The sequence below is a fragment of the Nicotiana sylvestris genome, chromosome 6 (genome assembly GCF_000393655.2).
Source record: "Nicotiana sylvestris chromosome 6, ASM39365v2, whole genome shotgun sequence".
Taxonomy (NCBI): Eukaryota; Viridiplantae; Streptophyta; class Magnoliopsida; order Solanales; family Solanaceae; genus Nicotiana; species Nicotiana sylvestris.
The window spans coordinates 127,862,189-127,872,762 of NC_091062.1; the positions used below are offsets into that span (position 1 = coordinate 127,862,189).

General features: G+C 38.6%; 1 protein-coding gene across 1 annotated transcript; it reads right to left on the reverse strand.

The window, feature by feature from the left end:
- Positions 1-5,766: 5,766 nt before the first annotated feature.
- Positions 5,767-7,061, reverse strand: LOC138871259 (uncharacterized). Its single transcript, XM_070149133.1, has 4 exons — positions 6,693-7,061; positions 6,479-6,647; positions 6,350-6,428; positions 5,767-6,247 (listed from the first exon to the last, which is right to left on the reverse strand). The coding sequence occupies exons 1-4, from the start codon at positions 7,059-7,061 to the stop codon at positions 5,767-5,769; spliced, it is 1,098 nt and encodes a 365-aa protein (XP_070005234.1).
- Between the last annotated feature and the right edge of the window lie 3,513 nt (positions 7,062-10,574).

Below are 10,574 nucleotides of genomic sequence, written 5' to 3' on the forward strand. Positions count from 1 at the left end.
GTCTTTACCAATAGGCGCCCACCTGTATAATGAGAGGAATATTTTCATGTCTTAGTTTAAATAGGCGCCCACCTGTATAACGAGAGGAATATTTTATATCTTAGTTTAGATAGGCGCCCACCTGTATAACGAGAGGAATATTTTATGTCTTAATTTAAATAGGCACCCACCTGTATAACGAGAGGAATATTTTATGTCTTAGTTTAGATAGGCGCCCACCTGTATAACGAGAGGAATATTTTATGTCTTAGTTTAGATAGGCGCCCACCTGTATAACGAGAGAAATATTTTATGTCTTAATTTAAATAGGCGCCCACCTGTATAACGAGAGGAATATTTTCATGTCTTAGTTTAAATAGGCGCCCACCTGTATAACGAGAGGAATATTTTTATGTCTTAGTTTAAATAGGCGCCCACCTGTATAATGAGAGGAATATTTTATGTCTTAGTTTAGATAGGAGCCCACTTGTATAACGAGAGGAATACTTTTGAGTCTTATACTGCAGATGTTGAAATCAGTAACCCACCGGAAGGTAGAAGGTTACAACAGGAATCCCCAGCAGGAAACAATAAAAATCCCCAGCACCGGGAAGCAGAAGGTTGCAACAAGGGGTCCCAACACAAATTCAAGCACCTGAGTCAAAAGGGAGAAAAGACGCGTCTTGAAAGAAGCGGCTTGTGAACATTAAATTATGCCCAACATAACAAATCTGATGAAGAAATCCGTATCCCTAGAGGAACCACCGAAAAGCTTGATGAAGCAAGCCATGTCCCCAGCGGACCGAACAAAATGATGAAAAGTGGTATTCAGAAAAGCAAAGGGCCAGTGTCATCCCCAAATTCACGGAAGAAAAGCACCGGAAGAAACACAAGCCGACAAGAAAGCAAGACAACAAGAACAAGTTGAAGATAGACAAAATCTTGTGATCCGTAGTCTAGTCTAGCGTCTTGTTTTCTTTTTAGCACGATGTAATAAGGAGACCGGTAGAGCAGCAATAATAGCATACAGCAGCAGTAACATCATGCAACAGCAGTAACAACATACAACAACATCGAACATTACAGTCACATGGTAGTCCCAGCTACCGAAACTTCCCGAACTACGTTAACCTAATTCTCTTTTAGCCAGGGATATGTAGGAAACCTTTGAGGCAAGGGTTCGGTTAAATAATTTTTCCAAAAAATGCTTCACACGGAGTACTCCAACGGGCAAAAATCGCTCGTACCCGCTCACTTTATCTTTGCACGAAAACTCTCTGTGTTTTCGGACAAAGAGGGGCAGCTGTGAGCATGCGATTTTTGCTTCACGGAAAACTACTCCAAAAGAAATCGAAAAATATAAAAAATTAAAAAAATAAAACAAGTTACCTTCGGGTACAATTTTGAGAATATGCGTGATATTTTGATAATTGTTCTGTCCGTAAATGCTCACCTTGTTATAGTTGAAAATACAAAAATATGCGTGGCAGGCACTTAGGAATTAATGGTACATCTAGGAATTAATTAACCATAATTTGGTTAAAATAAATTCACGAAAAATGCATGTGTGTTTCTGTATATTTTGTGATTTTAGTTTTAATTATAGGTATTAAGTAATATATGTGTAATTTTGATTGTATAAATTATTTAGGGTTTTTGTTTAAGTGTTGATAATTAAAAGAAAAGAAAGAAGATGTTTGAAACAAAGGAAAATAGGGATTGGGCCACCCCAGGTGGACCCAAATTCAGGCCCAAAACAGCCCCATGCCCGGTCCAATTTGGTCAAGCTTCCTGACGCCTCAAACGGCGTCGTTTCGCTCCTTTTTATTAGAGCCGTTGGATTAAATCAATCCAACGGCCAGGATCACACCCCCTAGATCCGTTAACCTGACCCGGTCCATTCCCATATCCGCTCTCACCCACCATAACACCCAAACGACGTCGTCCCTATTTAGTGAATAGATCCTGGCCATCGATCTCACTTGATCCAACGGCCAGGATCTAAACCCCTAAGTCATATATAAACCCAACCCTGTTGCCCCGCCCCCTATCCAAACACCCCCCCGGTTTCATCATCTCCCAGAGACAATCCCAAACACCCCAAACCCTAGCAGCCGCCGTAGCTCCCCTTTCATGTAAACCCGGCGGCAACAACGCCGATGACCACCAGACTAACACCCTTAAGACACAAGACCAACCTCAACCCCGATATGGTGATGGTTTGGCTCGAATCTTCCTAGAACGTCTCGAATAATCATTCAAAGGTTTAAGCCAAACACAAATCTGACCCAACTGACTCCAAACATACACCACAACACCCCCTTGCCTCCCTCATACCCCAGTTGCCTTTGGTTCCGGTCGAATCTAGGTAGAACTCTTCGAACCCCAAATCTGAGCTCAAGAACCCTAAAAGTCAAGTCCGGTTCAGGCCTGGTTCGTTTTGCTGTAAGCTTCCGGGATAATTTTCTTTTCTTTCCTTCTGTTTGTGTGTTATTCATATGTCCGTAGATTTGTTTTGGATTTTTGATTATTTTTCTGTCAATCCTCCCCATCTTCAAAAACCCTTTTATTTGGTCGATTCTTTTCTATTTTCAGTGTTAGGTGTATGTTATGAGATATCTATTCACTTCAACTAATGTCGTCGAATAGTTAAGTTTCGTGAACTCCCTGTTAAATGTCCCGAGTATTGAAATAATTTGGTAGCCTATTTAGTCTATGTTGTTTGTCGATCGATTGTTCATATAATAGTTTGTATAGTCGACCTGAGTAACATCGTCGTATACTAATTAGTCGCTAATCAACTAGAATCAACTTAACTCTTACGGTCTGACTTTTGTTGAATGGTTATGGTGAATTAATTATAGGTTATTGTTTGTTAGTTGTGGGGGTTCGAACTAGGTTTCACATAGTTATAACTGGCAGATTCAACAGAATGAAAAAGTGGGGCAAGGCAGTAATGATCAGGGGTTTGTTGGGTAATTTTGGTTTGTCAAAGACTGACAAATGCTTAGGATTAATGGGCTGTCAATTGGTTAATGAAAAATACTATTAATCTAGTATTAGTGGGGTGCACAACACAGGAACATGGGTCAAAATAAATAATCTAATAAAAGCCCATGACTCTTGAATGAATCAATATGACAAGCATGCTATAGTAGGGAACCAAATGACTTGCATCAAGAAGATACTTAGGCGTGGGAAGTTGAAGGGTATGGGGAGGAAGTCTGGATAGGAGGCAGTCCTGTGAAGGTCCTTTGGGCCTATAAATGAGCTCATTTTTTTTTACTAATGGGGGGGGGGGGGTTGGAAAAAAGATTGAAAGAAAACAGAATTTTTTTTCCCAGAAAAACTATGAACTAAATACTGTCTGAAACTACATAAGAGACTAAGGTTGGCAATCGAGAGTCAACACTGGACAGCCCCTTTAAAAGAAAAGGCAGCTGGTTAGTTGTTTGGTTGGATATTGCTGATTGTCAAGCTATCTTTGTCAAGTCGGTTATCTAGTTGGGCTGTTACTATTTCATTAGGGTGTTCTGATTTCTCTGTGGGATTACTACTGTATTCTGGGCTTCTGTATGCTGCTGATTGATTCTGGTCTTATTGCTATTGAAGCTGTTGTTGGTTATTCGTCGAGTTGTTGTGATTATTGAACTGCTGTTACTATTGCATTGAATATTCTGGGTTTTTCTGCTGGTTTACTACTCCGTTCTGGGATTGTTGGTTGGTGCTCGACCACCTGTGGGTTTATCGTTGTTGAAACTGCTGTTGGTTATTCGTGAACTAGTGGTTATACTGTTGCTGTTTATTGCTGCTGTGCTACTACTATATTACTGCTGTCTGTTTGATTGCTGCTGATATCATTCTTCTTCTTATCGTTCTTATTGTCCAACATCCAGGTACACATTCTAATTTCACTGGTGTAATGATGAACTTGGAGCATGAATAAGAGTATAAGAAGAATTGCAGTCTGAACTTAGTGTAGTGATTTTTATCTTTTTGCTGTTTGCAGTTTAGAACATTTTGTATACCCGACATGTAAAGTTTGACCTCCAAACTGTGTAATGGAACAATTTTCAGTCTATAAGAGTTTGGTCTAGTAATTTGGTCGGTATACGTTAATCAAGAAGAAACTAGTGGTGTAGTAGTGATGTTCGGCCAACAATGGTTTCACATAGGGTCGGTTAAAAATGACAATGCAGTAATCGCGTTTGTTTCACCTTGGTTCATCAGTAGATAATGTATATTTCAAAGGCATGCTAGGCAGTTTGGATTATCGCAAAAAAGATAAAAATCGCGTAGGTCATGTTATTGGATAAATGTCGCCTGAAACATGTAGTGGTATCACCTAAGTTAGATAGGGTCAGTTTCAGTCTTTTTTCCTTTAAGTGTTAAGCGTGTATGGAATAATTAAACTGAACCTCATACGTATGCCCATCGATGAACAAGGTTGCCATATGCATGTCTACTTTTTCGATCCAATCAACTGGTTATCACATTTTGCGAGTAGGTAATTGAAAAGTACTTCCTGATTGTTTTATTCCAGAGACGGATTTAATAGAGAAAATGTAGTCATTTTAGGATATCCTTTTAAAATAAAAATGAGACGAGCCTCGCCAAATAAAATACGTAGATTGCGGGGCCCTCACAAAATGTATTGCTTTAATTATTTAGCCTTCGGGACGAGCCGTTTAGCAAATTTCACGGTTTTCCCAAAATACCAATACGTTAGTCTCTCTAGGATGCGCTTTAATAAATCTTACCTTCTTAAACTCGGGTGCACATTTATGTGACCCAAATCCAAATCTCAACAGAATCAAAATGCGTCTCTAATCGCGGGTACATTGATTGTAACGTGGTTCGAGATGCATGTCCATGACGTTGCAAATTCCTTTTAAAAGAAAAATAAGAATGAGATGAGCCTCGCCGAATGAAAAATACAAAATTGCGGGGCCCTCAGTAAATATTTGATTTTAAAATTTCTTAGACTTCGGGATGGACCATTTAGCAAAATTCCATGGCCCTACCCAAAGTAAATGATACGCTAGTCACTTTAGGCGCGCCTTTGATAATTTAATTTTCTTAAACTCGGGTGCACATTTATGTGACCCAAATCCAAATCTCAACCGAGTCGATATGTGTTAATAATCACGGGTACATTGATTGTGACGTGGTTTGAGATATGTTTCCACGATGTTGCAATTCGTGATAAAAATAACAGTGAATGATAAAAGCGGTTAAAAGTTAAATTTTACACATAAGTCATACTTGTATAAAATCAGATAATCAAGCCGAATATGACAGTTGAGCGACCGTGCTAGAACCATGGAACTCAGGAATGCCTAACACCTTCTCCCGGGTTAACAGAATTCCTTATCCGAATTTCTGGTACGCAGACTGTAATATGGAGTCATTCTTTTCCTCGATTCGGGATTAAATTGGTGACTTGGGACACCCTAAAATCTCCCAAGTGGCGACTCTGAAATAAACAAACAAATCCCGTTTTGATTGTCCTTTAACTGAAAAAAACTCCTTGCACCCTCGCGGGGGCGGAAAAAGGAGGTGTGACACCCTTTATGTCTGCCATGGTCCAGCCAATGGCAGTCTTGCTTTCCTGCAGTACCTGTAAGAGCTGTTCTACCTGCACATCTAACAAACCGGATGATATAATAACAGGCAAAGTAGAATCGGGGACTAAGAAAACGTACCTGAGGTGAGCTGGAAGCGGCTTCAGCTCCAACTTGGGTGGTTCCTCTACCGATGGCTTTGCTAGAGGTGTAGCCCTTTTTTCTAACTCAAGGGACTCGAACTGAGGTTCCCTTTTCCAGAATCCTTGGCTTCAAGTGACACGACCCACTCAGCCAACCCTTCACCATCCATTTCTTCTAAATTTGTCAAACATATATCCAATAGATCTTTAGCAGTCAGGGTCACATCATCTTCTTGCAGGATCACATCCACTGCCTCCACTAGAGAGCAATTAGCATATTCACTGGGTCTCCTCATAGATTGCTGAACATTGAATATGACTTCTTCATCATTCAGTCTCATTTTTAATTCCCTAGTCTCACAATCGATCAGGGCTCTCCCACTGGCCAAAACTGGCCTACCTAAAATGATAGGTATCTCCTCATCTACCTGACAATCCAGAATAACAAAGTCCGCAGGGAACACGAACTTCCCCACTTGCACCAACACATCGTCAAGAATCCCAGTAGGCCTTTTTACCGTGCGGTCAGCCAGTTGCAGCAACATCGAAGTCGGTCTAGCTCTGCCAATACAGCCAGAGGTATCAAATTTATGCTGGCTCCCAAATCACATAATGCCTTTGGAAAGACGTAACTCCCAATCGTGCATGGAATAGTAAAGCTACCTGGGTCGGACATCTTTTGAGCCATCGGTCTGGTCACTACTACGCTGCAGGTCTGCGTCAGAGTCACTGTGGATAGGTCCTGAAAATCAAACTTCCGTGACATTAGGTCTTTCATCATCTTCGCATAACCTGGCATCTCCCTCAAGGAATCCATCAAAGGAATATTCAGCTGAATTTGACGCAACATCTCCATGAATTTTTTGTATTGATCTTCCTTCTTTTGTTTTACCAGTCTCTGAGGGAATGGTGCAGGTATCACCCTTTGTTCACTGCTTGCTGGCTTCTCTCTGTTGGGGTTCTGTGGCACAAGAGGCACCACCTATTCTGCATCTTGTTCATTTACCTTAGCCTTACCCTTTTCATCTTGACCCTGTTCAACTACCACTTCGGTCAGATTTGTTGGTTCATCTACCTCTAGTGGAATTGGAGTGGCTGGCGTAGTCTCTTTGCTGGCTTGTGCAACCTCCTGCTCTTTGTCTAAATCTCTCCTATTCCGAAGACTTACTGCCATCAGCTGATTCGGGTTTTGCTCCTTGGGGTTAATATTTGTATCCGCTGGCAATGTTCCCTGGGGGCGATTGTTTAAAGCCATAGACAACTGAACCAACTGAGTTTCAATGTTCTTTATAGCTGACTCATGTACTGCCAACTTTTCATGCATCTTACCATTTGTCCCAATGAGTTGCTCGAGCATCCCCCTGATCTCTACCATATTTTTATCTTGCTGCTGAAGAGGTGGCTGATATGTCAACTATTGCTGGTTCTATTGTGGGTAGCCCTATTGTCTCTGGTGGTATGGCACCATTTGGCCTTGAGCTTGCATGGCCCCAGGCTGAGGTATGTTGGGTCTGTATTGCTAATTTGGTACCGTTCTCCACTGTCGTCCTCCTTGTCTCTGACCCCCAAAGTTGTTAATATAATTCATATCTTCCCTTGCTCCTTGATTTTCACCTTCTCCGCTCCATGAACATACATAAGACTGATTAACACAGGGTGTACACAGTCCTCCATTTGTCGTTTCAACAATATGCACCTGTTTGGTACCCATCTCATCTATCTTTTTTGTCAAAATACTCATCTGAGTCAGGAGTGTGACCATGTTCTCTGCTTGCGAATTATTTGGGTCAAGAGGCACTGAATGCACTATGGGTGCCAGTGTTGTACCTCGAGTCATCCACCCCGAGTTCTGGGACATCTTGTCCAGAAGGACTTTGCACTCGGTGAATGTTTTACTCAAAAATGCACCTCCAGCTGAAGCATCCACATTGGCCTTTAAATTGTCAACTAATCCCATGTAGAATCTCTGGCCCAGCATCTGGTCTGGAATGCCATGGTGAGGACACTTAACCAGCATCCCTTTAAATCTTTCCCAAGTTTCTTGCAAGGTCTCAGTCGGCTGCTGCTTGTACTGCAATATTTCATCAATCTGCCACAAAAGTGAATACTTGTGCAAATCACCTGTCCAACACCACAATAAAAAAGACTTGTTTGACATTGAGCTAGCGCATAAAGGACCATGAATTTAATGTTACAATTATAGACATAGAATTTTCTACTAATCGTTTTATGTTAAACAAAATAGAAATGTAAAGCATATAGTTGAAGTACTATAGTATGTACTGGTACTGATTGAGTACCTTTTTTGAACCAAAAACAAAAAAACATGTTGTACTAATATTATGTATATAACAGATAATTAAAGAGTGGTGTATCTGGGAAGTGCCTAAAATTGACATTCCAAAAGCATCACTCCAGATAGGAGGAATGTTGAAGAAATCGGATAGACTCAAGATGAAGGAGTACTATACATGCATATATAGCTTCTTGACAATCACATCAAAGATACTTTATAGATCACTACTCCTAATGCATTCTAATCTGATGGAAATTACAAAGCCCGGTTGACCTTGGTTAGAGTCCCATATCGGTTGGAGAATGGAATGATGGTCTCCTTAAATGTACGTGGACAATCCTACTCCATATTATATTCTCCATGAGAGGGCTTACGAGCCTTTTAGGGCTGTCTCCCACATATAAGAACAAACTGATTTTCTGTTGCGGTTCCTTAACCAACTACATAAACAGATGACGATGCTTGTCTTGCCTAAATAGAGAAGTAAAATGATTCCACATGCAATGCAAATTGCTCATCTTTCTTATGTTTGTCTCTATTGTTTGCTACCCCTATATATAATTATAAAAAATATAAGCTCTTGAAATAACGAATATTTTCGTAAGTACATTATATGTTGGATATAATAGTAATTGTAATAACTATTTTCTTCAAAATTTAAAAACGCTAATTGTCGACTACTTGCGGTTTACCTCCTTTTGTATAGGTTTTGGATTCCAATTCCATTAGGCTTCTACTTACCGTGTTAGACATCTATTTCAATTTCTTTGTATAAGTTTTCTACTTACCGCATTAGGTTTCTTCCATTGGTTTCTTCTTTGTTTTGAAATCAAATTAGGTTTCTAGAATTTTACAAAGAATTTAATTTCTCCTTTACTTACCGTAGGTTCCTTCTTCGTTGTTTTGAGATCAAATTAGGTTTCTAGAATTTTACAACTATAAAAGACGCTATTTTCTACATTCTTTGTCATAAACATACGTCCTCATAACAAATTTGCTTCTCACTAGCGGTAAATTTCTATTTTGTACTATATTTTTGAAGTTATGTAATAATGGTTGTTAGTGCATTATCGCTTATTGTTCCTCGCATCTTCTCCTTATGCCAGCTTACTAATTGTTATGCCAGCTGAAGTTGCTGATATTTTCTCACAAAATTAAATTTGATTATCTCTTTTAATTGACTATTTTTAAATTGTCATACATATCACAATTTTTAAATTGTGTTATTAAATAATAGCCCTTGACAATTGACGTCGCTGAATCCAGCCAAAGTGTTGATAGTTTTTGTTGGTTCAGATAAACAATTCTCCTTATCGATCTCATAAATAATATTTTATATAATCTTCTTTTTATGATGTGATATATTATGTTCTGAAAGTTATGTAGCTTACTTGTAGTTCAACTATGATTTTTCTGTTACTCTTCTAAATCTTAGATTAGGATATTCTGTAATATCAATTTACATAAACTATATGCTAATTTAACTGCTTTAGCGTTATTTGATATTTATGCTACTATTGAAAAATAATTGGTTTTAATGTGCATAAAAATTAACGCAAAATAGAAATAGAATCATAAAAAGCTTATCAATCCTCAATTTTAATAGTAGGTACATTGTGGTTGGATTAAAATGCGTTGGTGCATTAGCTATCCTTATTATTGGTCTAAGTAATTCTTTTAAATCTTCTGTTAAATAAAATTTTTAAAATTATGAATGTCTTATATGATTTTAGTGCCCTTTTGATATTAGACCACATGTTCGCACTTGATTTCAGATACTCGCAATGGAAACTGAAACTGAATTTGCAAACGAATGCGTGCTACTTAACAGTTTGAGAAGATACGACTCTCAGTGGATAATAAAAGTCTTACTTATTCAATGTGAAGTAGTTAAAGAATTTAAAAATGAAACAAATCAAGGCCTTCGATGGACTCTCATGTTTGTAGATGAGGAGGTAATGTTATTTTTATTTTTGTATTATATTCGATATTTTTCGTATTACGTCCAATCATGATATTAAATTATGATAAACTTTACAGGGAACAAAAATGCAAGCTATACTTTTCACTGATCAAGTGAATATGTGGAAGGAATACTTAGAACAAAGCAGTATCTATTACATCATTAACAGCCACATAAATGATCGCAAACCTAATTTTCAATCTGTACACAAAGAATTTGAGATTGTGTTCAGTAATAATACTATAGTCAAGAGATGCAACAACCCGTTTTCAACCGTTAGCTTCTCAAACAGTTTCGTTTCGTTCGAAGAGGCATTCCAATGCACCAATGGAACAATATTTGGTAATTTCTTTAGATTTCCGTCATTAGATAAAAATGCAAGTTGCTACAAATACATGACAGAAAGAGCTATTTTAGCAAGCAGAAATGAATATGTTGATCAAATAAATAAGATGTTAATTTCCAAGTTTCCGGGCGAAAGTAAGACGTTTATTAGTTTTGACTCGGCAGAGAATGATACAAACAACTATTACCAGGAAGAGTACCTAAATACTTTAACACCAAATGGCCTTCCACCACACAGGAATGTTTTTTGGAATTTTTCTACAAATTCAACTGACGTGCTCTCT

Coding starts and splice junctions, on each gene's coding strand:
- LOC138871259 (XM_070149133.1), bottom strand. CDS start 7,061: ATGGTAGAGATCAGGGGGATGCTCGAGCAACTCATTGGGACAAATGGT. Junction 6,648..6,692: donor ATGAAAAGGGTAAGGCTAAG/GTAAATGAACAA, acceptor CTTGTGCCACAG/AACCCCAACAGAGAGAAGCC. Junction 6,429..6,478: donor TTCCTTGAGGGAGATGCCAG/GTTATGCGAAGA, acceptor TTTGATTTTCAG/GACCTATCCACAGTGACTCT.